The following is a 20,551-nucleotide window of genomic DNA, read 5'->3' as shown; positions in this document are numbered from 1 at the left end:
TATTCAGAGATTAAGAGGCATGCACGGAATATACTAGCGAGGAGAGCTCCATCAAAGCAGTCTTCGGTCTGATGATTTCAGTGACGTAAGAGTTAGGCCATGAAGCACCGGACCGACATTTATCAAACATTGTGGAGACGTTCATCATCTGACGAGTATTAAACGCTAAAACTTTCATTATATTCATAATTGTTGTCCATCATCAATACGAGGTGTTCGGAGCTGGCACAAATATACTCTTTTAATTCGTTGTGGCATTGATGCAATTATCCACCGAATGTCCACGTTGAGGGAGTTCTGTGGTCAAGATTGCTGGCTTGAGGGCGCTGTGAAAGTATATGAGTCCCATCGCATTCAGAACATGCCCTAAGTGCGACAGATCAGGATCTGTGCATTCCCCAATGCCTCTGTGGCTTGAACATTTGGTACCATGAACATTATGGGTTTGCCAATATTGTTTACATTCTTGCCACAAGCTGGCGAGAATTCACCTGCCTTCAGTAATTATTGCCAAATCAGTCCTATTGTTATACCCAACAGATATCCACACCATGATTATAATAGTTGTAGAAAGAGAATCGTTGGTACTGTGGAATTTCACCAGGTCACCTATAGACACATTGCGGTCGATCCGTCCCCCACAAACAGAAACGAGACAGACAGGTGAACAGAATGCCACCCAATGTCCCAACTGACTATGACTCTACATCATGCAAGACTTCGTTTCTATGGCAGGGTGCCAGTGCTAAGCGACGCATGGCAGCTCGAGATTTCGAACCAACCTCCGGGAATCCGCACCCGATGTGACAATATGCCTGTAACTTATGTACAGATGTCAGCTGTTGTCATCTGTCGATTCGTCAGAATCAGTGGAAAAATGCTACATTCTTCTCCTAGTGTAATCCATCCGGAATGACCTGTACCTACTGTTCTTGTAACACCGTTGTCATGAGTCTGTCTAGTTAGCACACGTTCTGCAGTCGCTGTACAGCCAACTGTCTGTGCGATCTATCCATACAACGCCCTTATGTCTCTCATTCCAATGATTCGACTTTCCTCGTAGTCTGAAAGATGGCGATACGTTGCAAGAATACATCCCCTGAGTGTGCTGTGACACGATCTCAAACGGAAAAGTTCCGAAAAATTAGACCTCCCATCAGCCACCATGTTATGACATCGTTTTTCAACTGTACGAAAGGCTTGTTTCTGTACTGTAATAAGCTCACATATGGATAAAATTTTAATGAACATTTTGTGAGGTAGGGATTGGTTGTGCTTGTAGTATGCATATCTCTGAAATGCAAAATTAAAGTCCCTGTGATCGAAAAATGGAGTAAAACTCCCCACGCAATAATGCGAATTTACTTTTAAAAGGTAATGCGACAAGTCGTGCAACGGATAAAGTGTTCATAAGTATGAATTTAACAGGGATAGTCCCTCTTTAAAAGTTAACAGTCAAGCGTGAAATACACGGTTCCACCACCACACGACAGCACACTTTAGTTAAGGGAAACATCTTACTATTTAATGAAAATGCACGCTTATAAAAGATGCTGTTTATTTCCCTTAACGAGCATTCAAGTGGGAATACCTTCAGGTAAATAGCAGTGAATGCAGAAGTAGAGAACTTTTATGCTAAATTCTCATCTTTGTACCAATATTAGGAACAAGTAATGAATATTTCCAATGATCAAGCGAAGAGCGTACAAGAAAGTGCAAATGAAAAGTTAACCCGGAAGAACAAACACCATTCATAGATGCAAAGTACATCCTGCAAATGAAACAACCAAGTGGTGTCATCAGTTACCGCAACGGCAAACTTCAGCAAAGTTTACGAATAATGTTCCCCAGTTCGACGGAAAAGTATTGCTGGCCGAATGTCATCAAAGAAACTTCCAGTACTCGGTTCGTGTGCGCCCGCTGTCAGCAGCAGTTAACAGCGTACAGGCCCCGTCTTAGCGCGTGCGGCCGGCAAGATGCCAGAGATGATCGTTCGTGGAGGCAGGAGGCAGAGTGTCCAAACAGATATTCTAACACCTTAATTTCTATCTCCAGTTTTTGGAAACGCTGCAAGTTATTCACCAATAATAGTGATGATTCCGAGCGCCAAGTTTTCCCACGTTTACAAACATAGATCCAGTGAAATTTCGAGATTTTGACAGAGCATCACTAAGAGTGAGACTTTTTGGTTATTTTTTGGGCGGACGCACCGACAGAAGGTAACCGTGCTTCTAGATACATTGCAGAGCAGCCGTTGAGACGCTGCCTTGGGGTTCTCATGGAACACTTCCACCCGCCACTTTCTTTAAGTAAAAGAGGCATTCCTCCAGATAGGTGTCGCACCTTCATACGAGCGCTTTCTGGCCGCCCGGCGCGGTAGCTCTCGTCGCATTAACGTAGCCAGCAACAAGTTGGGGGAACCAGCGAGGGTGGTGGCTGCATCGGCCCTGAAAAGTCATTTATGGCCGTGGCGATGGTCGAATGCTTGCATCCCTCCACCGCATCTCTCTGGTAGCCTGCTGTGTCGAATAAACGGAAAATACAGCTTCTCACAGACAGAAGTGAACAGCTAATATAATTATACACTACTGGCCATTAAAATTGATACACAAAGAAGAAATGCAGATGATAAACGGGTATTCATTGGACACATATATTATACTAGAACTGACATGTGATTACATTTTCACGCAATTTGGATGCATAAAGACTGTGAAAACAGTACCCAAAACAACCAGCTTTGGCCATAATAACGGCCATCATACGCCTGGGGATTGAATCGAACAGAGCTTGGATGGCGTGTACAGGTACAGTTGCCCATGCAGCTTCAACAAGATACCACAGTTTATCAAGAGTAGTGACTGGCGTATTGTGACGAGCCTGTTGCTCGGCCACCATTGACCAGACGTTTTCAATTGGTGAGAGATCTGGAGAATGTGCTGGTCAGGGCAGCACTCGAACATTTTCTGTATCCAGAAAGGCCCGTACAGGGTCTGCAACATGCGATCGTGCATTATCCTGCTTAAATGTAGGCATTCGCAAGGATCGAATGACGGGTAGATCCACGGTTCGTAACACATCTGAAATGTAACGTCCACTGTTCAAAGTGCCGTCAATGCGAACAAGAGGTGACCGAGACGTGTAACCAATGGCACCCCATACCATCAAACCGGGTGGTACGCCAGTATGGCGATGACGAATATACGCTTCCAATGCGCGTTCACCGCGATGTCACCAAACACGGATGCGACCATCATGATGCTGTAAACAGAACCTGGATTCATCCGAATAAAATGACGTTTTGCCATTCGTGCACCCAGGTTCATCGTTGAGTACACCATCGCAGGCGCTCCTGTCTGTGCTGCAGCGTCAAGGGTAACCGCAGGCACGAGCTGATAGTCCATGCTGCTGCCAACGTCGTCGAACTGTTCGTGCAGATGAAACTTTCTCGCAGATTAAAACTGTGTGCCCAACCGAGACTCAGACCTTTGCTTTTCGCGGACACACAGTTTTAATCTGCCAGGAAGTTCCATATCAGCGCATACTCCACTGCAGAGTGAAAATTTCATTCTGGCAACATCCGCCAGACTGTGGCTAAGCCATGTCTCCGCAATATCCTTCTTTCAGGAGTGCTAGTTCTGCAAGGTTCGCAGGAGAGCTTCTGTAAAGTTTGGAAGGTAGGAGACGAGATACTGGCAGAAGTAAAGCTGTGAGTACCGGGCGTGAGTCGTGCTTCGGTGGCTCAGCTGGTAGAGCACTTAAACGCGAAAGGCAAAGGTCCCGAGTTCGAGTCTCGGTCGGGCACACAGTTTTAATCTGCCAGGAAGTTTCATATCAGCGCACACTCCGCTGCAGAGTGAAAATTTCATTCTGTTCGTGCAGATGGTTGCTGTCTTGCAAACGTCCCCGTCTGTTGACTCAGGGATCGAGACGTGGCTGCACGATCCGATACAGCCATACGGATAAGGTACCTGTAATCTCGACCGCTAGTGATACGAGGCCGTTGGGATCCAGCACGGCGTCCGTATTACCCTGCTGAACCCACCGATTCCATATTCTGCTAACATGCTAACAGTCAATGGATCTCGACCAACGCGAACATCAATGTTGCGATAGGTTAAACCGCAATCGCGATAGGCTACAATCCGACCTTTATCAAATTCGGAAACGTGATGGTACGCATTTCTCCTCCTTACACGATGCATCACAACAACGTTTCACCAGGCAACGCCGGCCAACTGCTGTTTGTGTACGAGAAATCGGTTGGAAACTTTCCTCATGTCAGCACGTTGTAGGTGTCACCGCCGGCGCCAGCTCTGTGTGAATGCTCTGAAAAGCTAATCATTTGCAAATCACAACAGCTTCTTCATGTCGGTTAAATTTCGCGTCTGTAGCACGTCATCTTCGTGGTGTAGCAATTTAAATGGCCAGTAGTGTAGTTTGATCGTACGCAACAGGTGGAATTACGTATACATTTTACAAGTAGTCATACTCACTGTGAAAGAAACCTGTGGCGTCACCGCCAGCCACCACACGTGCTATGTGGTAGCCGTTAAATCGGCCGCGGCCCCTTAGTATACGTTGGACCCGCGTGTCGCCACTATCAGTGATTGCAGGCCGAGCGCCGCCACACGGCAGGTCTAGTCTAGAGAGACTCACTAGCACCCGCCCCAGTCGTACAGCCGAATTTGCTAGCGATTGTTCAATGTCTACATACGCTCTCATTTGCAGAGACGACAGTTTAGCATAACCTTCAGCTATGTCATTTGCTACGACCTAGCAAGATGTCATATTCAGTTACTAACAGATATTATTGTGAATCATGTACCGTGAAGAGCGACGTTCATCATTAATGGATTGATGTTAAGTAACAAACTAATTACGTCCGCTTTCTGAATTCTAATTCCTTGTCTTGTTCCAGACCTCACGTCAGCCTGCGTGAGCTAAAACGCGTGCATTTCTGCCTCCTCTAGTAATACGGTGTTGGCTCTTCTGCCAACACAACAGTATCAGTTACACATTTATTTTATTAACAGACTTGGGGGTACTGTTAAGCACAAAAGTACGATAAAATATGTAGGGAGGCGCTACATGAATAATTGAGCCACCAAACTGCACCCAAAAGACCCTGAATCAGTGGAATATCTGTTTGGTAGCGATCGGTCAAAGCGATGCTGGCGTAACTTGCGATTTCGGTCGTCGTATGAAGACGGCTGGTTGTACTCACCCTTGACGGCTGGCCGGTCCTCGAGGGGCACGGCGGGCGGCAGCGCTCGCCGGTCGGGCAGCTGCAGCAGCGCCAGGTCGAAGGCGCGGCCCGCCGGCACGGCGAACAGCACGCGCGCCCGCCACGCGGCCGCTCCGGCGCGCACCTCCACCTCCCGCGCCTGCACACGGGGACCCACGTTCAGCCTCTACACACCGTTTCTGTCGCTCTGCCATTTCCATCTACACCAACACTGCCGGACAAAAAATGTGAAGCACACCGAAGGCACGGTGGGACACCAGTGCTTTTTTTTCACATGCACATCATCAGCAGGCATATTTGAGTTGCTAGTGACAAGTAGAACGCCCACCACAGTACTTCAGTGTTGTTCGTGTTCAGCGTTGCTACTAGGTCTAGCTAGGTGCATAATAGGCGTAAGTGTGTCACATCTTGAATGATCACAGTGAGTGACACAGATATGCTGCGCTCTTGTCTGAGACTAGTTGTGGAACAACCGAATGGTTTTAACAACGATTGGCTACTCGATTTTTCTCTCTTTCAGTCGGTGTTTTCAATAAAATAAAACGAACTCAGTCTCCAAGTTTGTGTGGTTTCACTTATATTGTTTTTCAGCCTCTTCAGTTATACGTGAACCATGGCTATGGATGCCAACTTCTGCAAACACAGATAACATCTCTTATTGTGAGGATAGGTGAATGAAAAGCACATGTCTAAAATGCAGTATTTTTGGAACTCACGCATTTATTTATTTACAGACGTGTTTCCGCACTTCTCGCATTAAATATGGATTTTTCGTTGTTTTAAAAACTTGACACGCGTGCTGGATTACAAGTTTATGTTAAAATGAATGAAAATTACTTTTTTATTTAAATTTGTTGAGGCTCTGTCACTCTCCTTCAGCTGATGAATTCTTCTCGGATTATCAGCCGAGTCTTGGCGTCGTCTTGTCGTAACGTTTCAATGAGTTTCGTACCCATCATCTTTTGGCGAAGTATTTTAATTGAAGGAATTCAAAGAAACAGAGCAAATGATGACAAATTTCTCGCAAAAAAGAACTTCAGGCAAGTGACAGTATACGCTTAAAAAGCAAGTGTTTAAGTCGCCAGAAGGTTAAAAAAATGTATATCTTATATAGAATGAGATTTTCACTCTGCAGCGGAGTGTGCGCTGATATGAAACTTCCTGGCAGATTAAAACTGTGTGCCCGACCGAGACTCGAACTCGGGACCTTTGGCTTAGCCACAGCCTGGGGGATGTTTCCAGAATGAGATTTTCACTCTGCAGCGGAGTGTGCGCTGATATGAAACTTCCTGGCAGATTAAAACTGTGTGCCCGACCGAGACTCGAACTGCAAGGTCCCGAGTTCGAGTCTCGGTCGGGCACACAGTTTTAATCTGCCAGGAAGTTTCATATCAGCGCACACTCCGCTGCAGAGTGAAAATCTCATTCTGGAAACATCCCCCAGGCTGAGGCTAAGCCATGTCTCCGCAATATCCTTTCTTTCAGGAGTGCTAGTTCTGCAAGGTTCGCAGAAGAGCTTCTGTAAAGTTTGGAAGGTAGGAGACGGATACTGGCAGAAGTGAAGCTGTGAGTACCGGGCGTGAGTCGTGCTTCGGTAGCTCAGATGGTAGAGCACTTGCCCGCGAAAGGCAAAGGTCCCGAGTTCGAGTCTCGGTCGGGCACACAGTTTTAATCTGCCAGGAAGTTTTATATCTTATATGTTTTCTGGTCACATCACCCCAGCACTCACTGAAAGAGAAATATCGCTAATGGGTGCAAACCAGCGCATAGAGTATGCGATTTCAGTCTTTCTCGGCGTATTCCGACTGATGTATTCTTCTCGGGCTATCAGCCGAGTGGTGGCGTCGTCTTGTCGCAACGTTTCAATGAGTTTCGTACCCATCGTCTTCTGGCGAAGTGTCACTTTACGTTTGCGCCTGCCACCCGAGAACATGTAATGGGCTCCCCGCTACATTATGAGTAATCCCCCACCATTGGTCTGAGACTAGCAGCAGCACGATTGCGGAATTATCAACGCAAGCGTAGGCCTGCCGCTAGGTCCAAACGGCTCCTTTTGTAGTGGTGCAGTGACTGGGAAGCATGGACTAGAGGTGAATGGCGTCACACTGTGCTCAGCGGTGAATCGCGCCTCTGCACCACTCCGGATGACCGTCTGCGAGCATCGCGTCGATCTGGGATGAGGTCCCATTCTTCCCCTGTTTTGGAGAGGCATAGCGTTATTATTCTTAGCGTTACGGTGTGGGGTATGACTTCAGGCCGTGGCTTGATAGTAATTGAGGGCACAACGTTAAGTCAGTGTCATCCGGCGTCCTCGCGTGCTACGATAATACTGTGGCGCCACTTTTCAACAGAACAGTGCTCGTCCACACGTGGCACGTGTCTCTATCAACATTCTGCGCGGTGTTGAGGTACTTCCGTGGCCAGCAAGATCCCCAGACCTGTCCCACAGGCAACACGCGTCGGACCAGCTCGGACGTCAACTCCGCCCTTGTGTCAGTATGCAGGATTTAAGGCACCAACTACAACAGTAATGGACCAGCTTGCCTCAGGAGAGGATACAGCGGCTTTCTGACACTCTTCCCAACAGAATCAGTGCATGCATCCCGGGTACAGGAGGTAAACGTCCTACTGCAAAGTTCTTTTTGAATCTGATTCTATTTTGTAATCACCGAAGTAACGTCAAATGCCCTCTCAGCCCGTTTCTGGGTACATCACTATTTTAGTCAGGCAGTGCATACAAACGGCTGCATATTTTGTCTTGGTAAGCTGGTGGTGGTGGTGGTTACTGTTTAATGTCCCGTCGACAGCGAGGTCATTAGAGACGGAGCGCAAGCTCGGGTTAGGGAAGGATGGGAAAGGAAATCGGCCTTGCCCTTTCAAAGGAACCATCCTGGCATTGGCCTGAAACGATTTAGGGAAATCACGGAAAACCTAAATCAGGATGGCTGGAGACGGGATTGAACCGTCGTCCTCCCGAATGCGAGTCCAGTGTGCTAACCAATGCGCCACCTCGCTCGGTGTTTTGGTAAGCATACCAAGTGAATTTCTTACAACAAAAATTCCTGTACACAGGGTAAACACACGGAGCAAGACTCATAATCGCAAAGTAAATATGATAATCTTGAAAGAACTATTTATTGAATAGATACTACATGGCTCCCTTTTAGGGAGATCAGTTTTCCAAACGGTACTGTCATTTTAACCCCTCCAACAAACAGGACTTGGTGAGCTACCTAAAATATTACTTCGCCTGGGCTATATCTTCCGTATTTGAGCAGAATGTTACATTTGCTGGCTATTTATTCATGTCTGAGTATAAAGCAAAATCGTAAAGAGCCAGGTCGAGTGAGCACAACAGGTGAAACAGCAATTCATACTTCAAGTAATGATGAAGTATAGCGGTGATGATTTCAAATAAGTATAGTGATGCGAGGGAGGGAGGATTGTCTTATCCAAACAAGGCAGTGGAAGTAGACGAGATTTCCACAGAACTACTGATAGCTTCGGAGACCCAGCCACGACAAAACTCTTCCATCTGGTGTGCAAGACAGGCGAAATACCCGTAGACATAAAGAAGAATGTATTATTTCCAAATCCAAAGAAAGCATGTACTGACAGGCGTGAAAATTACCAAACTATCAGTTTAATAAGTCATACTTGCAAAATCCCCCCAAGGGAGACACCCCTAGTGAGTACGTGGCTGGGGACCACAGGGTCCCGAGCTTAGTCCTGGCATTGCTTCCACTTATTTACGCGAGGCTCCTCACTTTTATCTTTCCTATCTGGCCATCCTCGGCGAACTCCCCCTCGGCGAACTCTTGTTATTTTCCGAACCTGACGCTATTAGGTTTCGAGGGCCAGGGATCTTTCATTTTACAACCTGTACTTCTCATGCAAAGGCGGTGTGTGTACTCCAGAGGAGCGGCTTGCCAAAGGCGTCTGTACCTCAGGTTAGGGGCGGCCTGGAGAGTTATATCGCCAATCTGTTCTGAAGCAAGCGTGGCGATTATGCTTCTCACCTTCGAGTCATGATGTGTGACAGTAAGGTAAAATGTTCCAGAGTTAAAATAGCCCCACGTTCGGATATCCGGGTTGGAACTGCTTTAGTGTCACAAAACGAGAGAAGCAGTGCCTCACATATGTACGTACAATTGTTGTACGCTAGTGCGAGATGACAGATTAAGGGAAATGGAAGAGGAACTAGAGAAAATTAACTGGGACATCATTGGTTTTAGTGAAGTGCGCCGTAAAGGCGAAAACTGCCTTCGCTTGAATTCAGAAAATCTCTTACATTAATGTGGGGAACCAAATGGAAAATTAAATGGAGTTGAATTTTTAGTAAACATAACTATTGTCGACAAGATAATAGTATCAGCAGGAATTTCAAGCAGAACTGCACGCTTCGTCCTAAAAATATCAGACAGGTATAAGATCCAAATAGTTCAAGCATATGCGCCTATGTCTACTCACTCAGATGAAGAGGTAGAATCTACGAATGTCTAAAAGAAACCTATGAGAAACACAGAGATTGTTTTTATAAATTCATAATTGGAGTCTTTAAATCCACAGTTGGAACAAACAGAGAAAGTGATTGAGTTGTTGGCAAATATGGAATAGACGAAAGCAATGATAGAGGTAAGAGATTGGTACAATTTTGCAGAATGCATGAAAACACCTATTATGAATAAATTTTTCGAAAAGCACTCAGATCGCAAATGGACTTAGAGGAGTCCCAACTTTGAAGTAAAAAACGAGATAGACTTCATTCTCATCAATAGGCCTCAAAGCATTAAAGATGTCACTGTGTTAAACCGGTTCAAGACAAGCACTGATCATCGATTAGTAAGAGCAAGATTTGAATTTAATACAAAATATGAAATAATAAAACTAATTAAACGAAAAAGTAAAATTTTAAATATCAAAAATCTTGAAGAATGGAAAGAGGAATTTGAAGAAAGAATTCAGAGAAAATTAAACGAATGGGAAGCAGAAGAAGTATCAAAGGTACTAATCACGACAGATGAAGAAGTGGATGGCTTCTGTAAATCTCAAAGCCAACCCAAGAAACTGACAAATAAAACAACAGGTTTGATGAACAAGAGAAGAAGAATGAATGTTGATACAGACAAAGATAGAATATGCAGAGCTGTGCTAAGCTCTGAGAAAGAGCATCAAACACGACATCAAGAAGTATGAAGAAGACACGGTAAAGGCCAGTCTTGAGACTAAATCTAATTTAAACAAAGCCAAGCGAATGATTATGATTGGAAGGAATCAGCTAAAAGCATTAGACACAGATCAAGGCCGAATTACAGGCAAGGAAAAAATACTGGAATATATTGGAAATTTCTATACTAACCTATACAGTAAAATCAATGATGATACCTTGATCCTAGACGAACTAGATGCTTGTGTCTCCTAAATTCCAGAAATACTCCCATCAGAAGTCAAACACGCAATAGACAATATGAAAAAACGGACTCCAAGTAGTGATGACCTCCCATCGATGTTCTAAAGCTGATGGATGAGGTATCCATAAAGCATTTAGCTAACATATTTCCAGGTTGTTTGCACCGTGGAACATTACCAAGAGACTGGAATAAAGCCAAAATAATTCTGATACATAATAAAGGTAATACCAAAGATAAAAGAATACCAAAGATACAAAGATATGAAGAACCCTATCAGCTTACTCTCCATAGTGTACAAAGTTTTCATAAGGATCTTGACTGCCAGATTGAATGCTACGCTCGACCAGGCTTACCTCATTGACTAAGCCAGTTTCCGATCATGATTTAGCACAGTTGACATATCTTCATGCTACAGCAAATAATTAGTAGAACAAATGAGTACCATCTACACCTTTGCCTTGTTTTTACGGACTTTGGAAAGACCTTTGATTCAATCATTACAAAACCTCCACAGCCATTGTGAGAGTTGCCGAAGATACTGAAGAACTTCACATTGAAAAGGGTTTAAAACAAGGTGATTCTATATCTCCCAAACTATTTTCAGCAGCAGTAATTAAAACTTCTGGGCTAAGAGGCCGTGGTCCAACGGTAGAAATACTTCTCCCTGACGTTTCGTTGCCAGCTGCGGGCAACATCATCTGAGGTGAGTCTACGACTGGCTGCTAGGCCGTGAAGGTCCTGTTTATAGAGCGTGTAGAGGGCGCCACCACTCGTCACGTGTTGTCAACAGTAAAACTGTCTCTGGCTGGCGTCATTACTCTCGATAGAAGGTAATCGATTGTCACATCTTTGGTACAAAGTCGATCGCCATATCTTATCTAACTCCAAGCCTTCTTCTTTCCTGTTAAAATTATTGTGGTGTTTAAAAATCTCTACAGCCTCTCTATACATATGTGCATAATAATGCGATGTCTTAGCTAGCACGCTTGTCTCACTAAATTTTATTTCATTTAGCAAAAGCCATGTCTAAATTGAATTCGGTAGAGAAGGCAATTCAAGTTCTCGGAAAAAGACTGAACAACTTGGGGTTTGCGGATGATATTGTCCTATTTGCAAATTATACAGGAGAACTTCAAGTATTAGTTAACGAACTTGCATTAGTGTGCTCTGAAGTTGGACTAAAAATGAACATGGATAAAACCAAGATAATGATCAATGAATGGGCTCCTGAGGGAAGTATGTCAGCTGGAAGTACAAAACTCCAAAGACTCACAGAATATCTCTATCTGGGTTAACTGATAAACATGAAAGGTGATTTAAAACGAGAAATATAACGACGAATTAAATTGGGATGGCAAGCGTATGGGAGGCACTCTTCAATTTTGAAATCTAAGATGTCGCTTGAGCTGAAGAAATCTATTTTTTAACAATGTATATTGCCAGTAATAACTTATGGTTGTGAATGATGGACATCCCAATGAGGAATGGAAAGATCAATGTTGGGTTACACGAAAAAAGACAGGAAGAGAGCACTTGAAATAAGACGAACAACGAAGGCCACCGACATAATGGAAAGAGTGAATACATTGAAATGGCAATGGGCTGGTCATTTTGCTCGAACAAAAGATGGTAGATGGTCTAAACAAGTCCTACACTGGAGCACAATTCACCAAAAAAGACCTAGTGGAAGATTACCAGACAGATGGGACAGAGATATTAGGAAGGCAGTGGGGTTCAATTGGCAATGGAAAGCTAAGGATTGGAAAAAAATTGAAGATCTTACTGGGATGTTTTGTTACACGCCGACTCAGAGAGGCCACGTCATTAAGTGTTAGAACTGGATGATGATGATGACCTGCAAATACTAATACGAATTCTCTACAGAAGAATGAATAAACTGGTAGAAGCCAAGCTCGGAAAAGATCAGATTGGATTTCGGAGAAACGTAGGAAGATATGAGGCAATACTGGCCTAGCGATTTATATTAGAGGATAGTATGCGGAAAGGCAAACCAAAACTTATAGCATTTGTAGACTTAGAGAAAGCTCTTTACAAAGTTGAACGGAGTGTTCTCTTTGAACTTTTGAAGGTATCAGGGGAAAATGCAGACAGCGAAAGGCTATTTACAATTTGTACAGAAATCAGAAGGCATTTATAAGAGACAAGGGGCACGAAAGGGAAGCAACGGTTGTGAAGGGAGTGAGACAGGGTTTTAGCCTATCCCCAGCGTTGTTGAGTCTGTACATTGACCAAGCAGTAAAGGAAACCAAAGAAAATTTCGAGATAGGAATTAACGTTCATGGAGAAGAAATAAAAAACTTTAAGGTTCTGCGATGACGTTGTAATTATGTCAGCTACAGCCAAAGACTTAGAAGAGCAGTAGTAGTATCTTTAAAGGACGATGCACGATTAACATCAACAGCAAAACAAGGATAGTGGAATGTAATCGAATTAAGACAGGTGATGCTGAAGGAATTGTATTAGGAAACGAAACACTTTAAGTGGTAGTTTTGCTATTTGAGCAGCAAAATAACTGATGATGGCCGAAGTAGGGAGCACACAAAATGTAGTCTGGCAATAACAGAAGGTATATACAGATAGCAGATTCAGAAGGAAGTAGGCTGCAACAGTTAATTGGAGAAGAGGAGGCTTTACAGGATATAGTAGCACGGAGGAGGCTTTACAGGATATAGTAGCATTGTGGGGTCTACGAAACTTACCTTAGGAATTACATGAAAACCCTGACATAATAAGCAAATCTACTAGTATGTCACATAGCTCCGAATAAATCGTGACATTAAATTAACCAAAGTAATATGAGTAACGAGTGAGCAAATGGAATACCACAGACTAATACAAGAATGCCTAAATGCATGTCGTACCTTCCCACCGTGAGGCAGACGCAGTTCCGAGGGGAGGAACGAGGACAGAAGCTGAGAGCAGAACCGTGTTAAGCTAGAAGGCCCTACGATAAGGGAGGGGCTGGACACCCACGCCGCCAGACTACCTGTACGACTACACAACCCGCACGTTTTAGCGTGAGGCTTTTTCGCGTCTCAGGTACGTCAAGGACCACCCCCAGCCCATGTTAAAAGCTAGAGCCCTCCAGAAAAGCAGTATAGATCTTACGATAACACAAAAAGGGCCACTACCACCCGCAAGTTTTAGCGTGAGACTTTTTAGCGTGTCTGTTACATTAGGACAATCCTCCAGCCCATGTTAAAAGATAGAGCCCTCCAGAAGAACAGTATAGATCTCACGATAACGCTAAAAGGACCACACCAGCTGCAGGTTTTAGCGTGAGACTTTTTAGCGTCTCTGTTACGTGGCAAACTTTAAAAACATTGCCCCACCACGAAAAGTATAACGTTTCTCATTGGATAGACAGAATTTTTGTAGGCGGAGCTTAAGGTTAACATTGAGACCCTGATTGGTCACATGAAAACATAGCCAGATAGTTTTTTTAAAAACTAACTTCGGTAAATTGTAGTAAGGAGAAGTTAGAGGAGAGTTAGTTCGGAGACGGCGAGCTGGATGGCTGCTGCGCCGGCCGCTGCCGCCCTGACGCTGCTTAAACACTGACAAGGTAATGAACGCACGCGATGCCGCATTTTTGAGCGCATAAGGCTTCACTCAGAACTGCAGAAGACTCATCTGTTACACCCCTTTTTTGCGTAATACTAGTGTCGATCGTTAATTAAAACTCATGGTGTTCACATTTGCCACTTGAAGAACAGGTCTGAAACGCGATGATTTTTCTTTTATATAGTTATTGAGAAGCCACATCAGCCACTGTAATTTACGACAAGTTAGATAAGTAATTAAAGATAATTGAGTGTCACTGTAGACCATTTTGATAGTTTTATCTTTTGTGAAACTTAATTTAAACCTAGATTATAGATGTGATATGGCATAGGTCACCCTTCGATCGATTGTAGAACTTGGAAACCCATTTAGGGAGTATTCGTTCACATTTTTGTTGAACGCAGTTGGTTTTTACCATCCTGTATTAAAACATTTCCTTTTATCAATAGTGCAATTTATAAACGATGTTTTGTGAGTAGAATAAAATTTTCAATGGTAAACTTAACTGCTTTTTCGACGTTATTTTACCAGCTAACTAAAAATAGGAAAGCCTTGAACCCTTTCCACTAAATTTAGTTAGTATTAAGATTCTTTTACAGGGAGTGCAGTGGAGCTGACGCTGGGATCATTTAGTATTTGGTTATATCATCGCTAGTCTCACTGAACTCTTCTGAATTCTACATGTCATGTGTGGTCTGGCGTCTCCTTACCAGCAACAGGTCCCAGGTTCAAACTAGTTAATTCCCTAAAAAACACGCTCAGAGCGTCGTTGCGCGAAAGTGGTAGGGAGACACGATATAGAACAAACAGACACCACCATGAATGTTTAGAGTGGGGTCTACGAAACTTACCTTAGGATGAAAGCCATAGCAACTACAACATTAATGACGCTCCGAATAGGCGATACGGTATAATTTCTTCGGACTGAAGGCCATAACAACTAAACCAATGACGCGCTGAACAGTCGATAAAGTGAAACTTTTCATTATGTAGCACAAATATTTATATGGCTTATAGACTCCTTAAGACTGCGAGAGGTAGATTATGTGTGAATCGTGATATAAAACCTCTTTGGATAGAATGTAGAACATTACGTGTACAATGGACTGAGTTCTTCCGATTGAGAATTTTGGAGAGTAGGATCGCAGTGGAATTGTAATTAGCGGCATTATTGTAAACTGCCATTTTGAATACCGAATGTAATTTGATTAATTTCGATAACGTTTCATCTCATACGAGAGGATGACGTGTGCTGAAATGTGGGTAGGAAATCCTTTTATGGAAAAATATAATTTCACGAATGGAAAAGGTACGCTCATTTCTCCATTGTGACTCGAAACATTATTTGGTGTGTCCTAACTCATACGGAACTTTGTATCCTGAGAGATCTCAAGAGCCTGCACCTTTGATTAAACTTCACTTTCACGGGAAGAGGGAAGTTAAAGTGGCCATCGTTTAGGCCAGGACTGTGTATAATATTTGTGTGTATCTGTTTCATGCCTCAACGGAACGAGTACTGCTACTATGACATTGGGTGCAGACTACGGAGGTCCGTCACATCCGAATTTCATGCCAGAAACTCTACGGAAGGCAACATATAAAGGCAAGACCTTTATCTTTTTGCATCTTCTATGCCATAAACTTGGTTCTGGTAGTGGGTAGAAGTGGCAAGGACTCTGTTGCTGCTCTATGGAAATGATAGTTTTCCATTTTCGCTATCATTCTGTAGACAAAATTCTGGAGCGATAGTTTGCGAAGTGCTACGATATTTCAATTATGTGTGAAATAGTGACTCAATGTATTGTGAGAGTTAATCTGAAAAGTAGCATTTACGGAATTGTTGGCAGCATTTCATGCTTTTAACTCGCGCGCAGTTTAAAATGCAAGCGGAACAAGAAGCAGTCGCTGTAGACGATCCTACAACTGCGGCGCAGGATCTAGCTAGATTCTCAGCACCCACGATTGTCCCCTTCACCACAATTACGCAAATGCTTAGTTTGCTATCTGATAATATGGCTCATAACGTGCAAGCTCAGCCAGCCACGGCACATACGCAGCTAATTTTGGCACAAGCGCAGTCTAAAACAGAGACACAGTTTGACTTAATTCCGCTGATCCTGCAAAATCAAAACGATATGCGAGAGACGATAGCTGATCTTATCAGAAGGCAAGAGGCCTTGGAGAATGAGTTGGAAGAGTTGCGACAGACTCAGGACAAATTTCCAATAGAGATCGGAAAGATGGATGGTACTGTCAATGAAACTGTGACTGCACAGAATCAGGTAGAACAAACAGTTACTAGCCTCAGCAAAACAGTGCAAGATATTTCCTAAGGACAGTAAAAAAAATAAAACAAATATATAAATAAAAATTCAGGTACATAAGCGGTTATATTTCGGAGGAAATAGATAACTGGGCAAAGGCGAAGGAATAGCAGCTGAATCAGGCGATAACAGACGGCGTAAAATCTTCTGTAGCATCCCTACCCCCCGCGATAAATTGCGAGAAGAGAATTTCCTATAGAAAGGATTAGAAGAGGTTAAGACTCAGCTAGGCTCCGATTTTGTGAAATGGAAGGAGCAAGTCGAGGAATCTGTTAACGTGACCACAGGAAAGCTAGAAGAGTTTCGAGGGGTGGTGAAAAGTGGTAACAATGTATATCAAGCTCCACGATCACAAACTTCGAGCGACGCATCCAGCTACGGAAACCCAAAGGTGTATTCGTATGCTATAGGCCCCCATATAGCCTACAAGAAGCTACTACCGGCCAGTACATGTATTCTACACCTAATATCGAAAAGAAAATGCTCAAGTATCGGCAATTACAGATATTTAATCGCGATAAGAAAACGATAAATCCTGTAGCGTTCGTGCGAAGCTTCAGGGGAGCTTCGCCAAGGAACTGGACTGATTTACAGAAGGTAAGCTATGTATCAGGTTATATTCACGGAGGAGGTGCACTATGGGCAACCGATGCACGCGAATCTTGTCGGACTTAACGATGAATTTGAGCAGGCGTTCTTAGCGAAATACTGGTCGCGTGAAATTCAAGAAAGGTTGGCCAATATGTATTTTACACTGAACAATTCTCATTCAAGCAAGGAACGTTAAGAAAGTACTGGTACACGAATCATGAAGGCATGGATGAACCGTGCCATCTTCAAAGAGTGCTTCCACACAGAGTTTGTTCCATCTGTAGAAAATACGTGGAGGTAAATGGACTTCCTCGAAAAGCGCTACTTCAAAAAATATCTCAATAAATTTCGCTACTGGGACGATCCGTTACCACAACAGGATATATCGACAATATTAAAAGCCAGATAATAGGTCAGTGTCAGAAATCAGCTAGTTAATGCGTCAGACGGAAATTTGGAGGAATTTTTATCTGTGTTAGATCAGATCAACTTGACTCAAGAAGACCTGAAGTCCAATCAGGACTGAATAACGGGTACAATAACGTGAATACTGGTGTCTGTAACTCACGAAGTGGCCGTGGAAATGGTAGTAATGCTGTAAATGGTAGTCATACACAAAGAATCAACCAAATGGATAAAGCAAATCCAAACAATGTACCAAATGGTAATTCAAACAATAGCTGGGAGAGTGACAGCGGAAATCAAAATGGTAGTGGCTTCCGACCGGCCGGAAACAAATTCAATAGAGGCAATCAGAGGTAAAATCCAGTCCAATCTAATAACCAGCAACCGTCGACTAAATTTCCGCAACAGCAACAACAGAATCAGCCGCAATCTATGCCAGGAGATTAGCTCATGCAGACGCCAATAATTACAAATGTAACAGACGATGCAGATAGTGGCAGTGAAGCACGTCCAAAAAACTAATCGTGACCGTCTCGAGCCCTAGAGACGCGGCCAGGGATTCGAATAGAGGCAACGACCAGCAATTGCAGATGATACGGTATAAAGATGGAAAGGAATTATCGAAGGAATCATGTGAGGATATTTATCGGTGTGACAAGGTTTATCCTTTAGTGCCAGTATCGGTAATCGTTGCTACAATCGAAGGAATTCCAGTTACTGTAACATTAGACACAGGAGCTTCGGCTGATGTGATATCAAGTGCTCTGTTACAAAAGCTATCGCAAAAAGCAGAACTAACTATTTTGCCAGTGGAAAACTGTAGAATTATAGAAGCACTAAGCATAAGATTCACAAGTGTCGGAATGCAGAAGCAATTGAAACTGAATTTGGTTAATGCACCAATTACGTGTGCGTTCCCAATTGTTGAAAAATTGAAAGTGTGTTATATCTGGCCATTAGTAGTATACAAGAGAGGAGCGGAAGCGTCGACTGCAGTAGATACAGTTAGTAGGTTCTGGTTACAGCTCAAGCACTCGTTTCACTCGTTTATTCACTATAAAACGGAAACTTCTCCAGAACCTACTAAATGGATCTACTATAATCCGCTCTTCAGGTCTAACTGACTTAATTTCATTTAAAATTACTTAGAAAAATTAATAAAAATGGATATTTTTTCGTATCACGTTCACCATTTTTCAAAATTAATTATTTTTTCATACAAAAGTTGAACGTGAGAAATAAAAGTTAATATTTTTAATAAAAGGTGGAGGTACGAAAATGAAATTTAATACTGTTTTATATAAGGTGAATATAAGAAAATAAATAAAATGAATACCAGTGAATGTCAAAAGTATCTTTTATTTTTCCAGGGTCTGTGAGCCTGGAACCTGTAATAATAAATTCATTATCAAAAAGTCCAAAATTTTTCACACTGTGAATTCAATATCATAAAACTCATTATTTCTATTTTTAAGTTTCTTCATTCCTTTATATTTCATTCTCATCTGTTCGTTTTTAATTAACTGAAAATCTCAAACAGTAGTAATTTTAGGGTATCTATCTGGTAACATAATCTTAAACTCATTATTAAGCTCCATAATAATTTTTTCTCTGTACCTAGTATATAAATATACATACCCAGGAACATTATATGAAACATATATCTCTACCTTACTTAATTTTTTAATTTCTTTTGAGACACATTGTTGAATCTCTTGATTAGAGTCTCCATTTATATAGAAAAAATTTTATTAGATTTTTTTTTATAATTTGTGAAGCGACCTAAATCTCAGATAGGGTAATGACCATATGGTAATGTATCTGTTTTATCTTTCGAAACATATCGTTTGTCATCATGAGGTCTTAATTCTTTCTTGTTTGGTTCCAACTGTGTATATTTCGTGTTTTTTACTTCGAATGATATTAATTCTTCTGTACTGTTCACTATTATTAAACAAACAATCTTTATAATCTTCGAAGCTTATTCTATTTTTGACAATACATTGTTTAGCTCCTTCAGATTTTTTCTCTATTTCATCACCAACTTTATAAGGATACATTTTTGCTCTAAGAGCACAAAATTCTTCCATTATTTTTCCATTGCATCAGCTATCATTTTACATACAGCTTTCATGTTAACTTATGGGAAACAATAAATATTATTTTCAGGATAATCACTAGTATCAAATTTATCAATCTTCGATTTCATATCTTCATAAAAATCTTCAGTTTGTATATTATAGATACGACTGTCTGTATCTTGACAGCACAATTCAATATTTTCTCAATATTTTGGTTTCATTATTCCATCAGTTCAAATGGTTCAAATGGCTGTGAGCACTATGGGAATTAACTTCTGAGGTCATTAGTCCCCTAGAACTTAGAACTACTTAAACCTAACTAACCTAAGGACATCACACGCACCCATTCCCGAGGCAGGATTCGAACCTGCGACCGTAGCGGTCACGCGGTTGCAGACTGTAACGCCCAGAACCGCTCGGCCACTCCGGCCGGTCATACATCAGTTCTTTAGATAAATCAACTATACTCATTCCAGCATAGATTGGTTTATTAAATATGATTTCTATCTTATTCATATGAATAACAATAAAATTTTCATTAAATATAGTTCTTGCTTTAAAGTTTCGCTTTTTGCTATTAATTAATCACATTTTTTCTACATCTGCCGCTAATTTTATATCCACTATATTTCTAATATTTTCCATTGTCTTGCCAAAGACCTTATTACAGTAAACTCCCGTTTCGCCTAATCGTATTTATCAGAAATCCGCTTTTTCCGAACAAATTTTTCCGATTTTCACGACTCTCCATTGGCGCTGTCTGACGCATTGCACAGCTACGCCTTTGGCTAGCTAGACTGACACTTGACAAGTTTCAACTTGTCTGCGCCTAAAGCCATGCTTCCGCTGGTGTTTTAAGGCAGTCCACTGCTAATCAGTGCACTGGACACGTGTCAAAAGTCCGAA

At 42.4% G+C, this 20,551-nt stretch overlaps 1 protein-coding gene across 3 annotated transcripts in view; it reads right to left on the bottom strand.

The window, feature by feature from the left end:
- Positions 1-20,551, bottom strand: part of LOC126354357 (peroxisomal leader peptide-processing protease-like) — a 1,193,162-nt gene that overhangs the window by 59,291 nt on the left and 1,113,320 nt on the right. For all 3 annotated transcript variants that reach the window (XM_050003932.1, XM_050003933.1, XM_050003934.1), the window contains one exon: positions 5,228-5,387. In XM_050003932.1, coding sequence (XP_049859889.1) covers positions 5,228-5,387 — 160 coding nt within the window. The remainder of the gene's footprint in view (positions 1-5,227; positions 5,388-20,551) is intronic.

This window comes from Schistocerca gregaria, chromosome 3, assembly GCF_023897955.1.
Source record: "Schistocerca gregaria isolate iqSchGreg1 chromosome 3, iqSchGreg1.2, whole genome shotgun sequence".
NCBI classification, from domain to species: Eukaryota; Metazoa; Arthropoda; class Insecta; order Orthoptera; family Acrididae; genus Schistocerca; species Schistocerca gregaria.
Note: the sequence above shows the minus strand (reverse complement) of the source record. Positions and strands in the feature narration are given on the sequence as shown.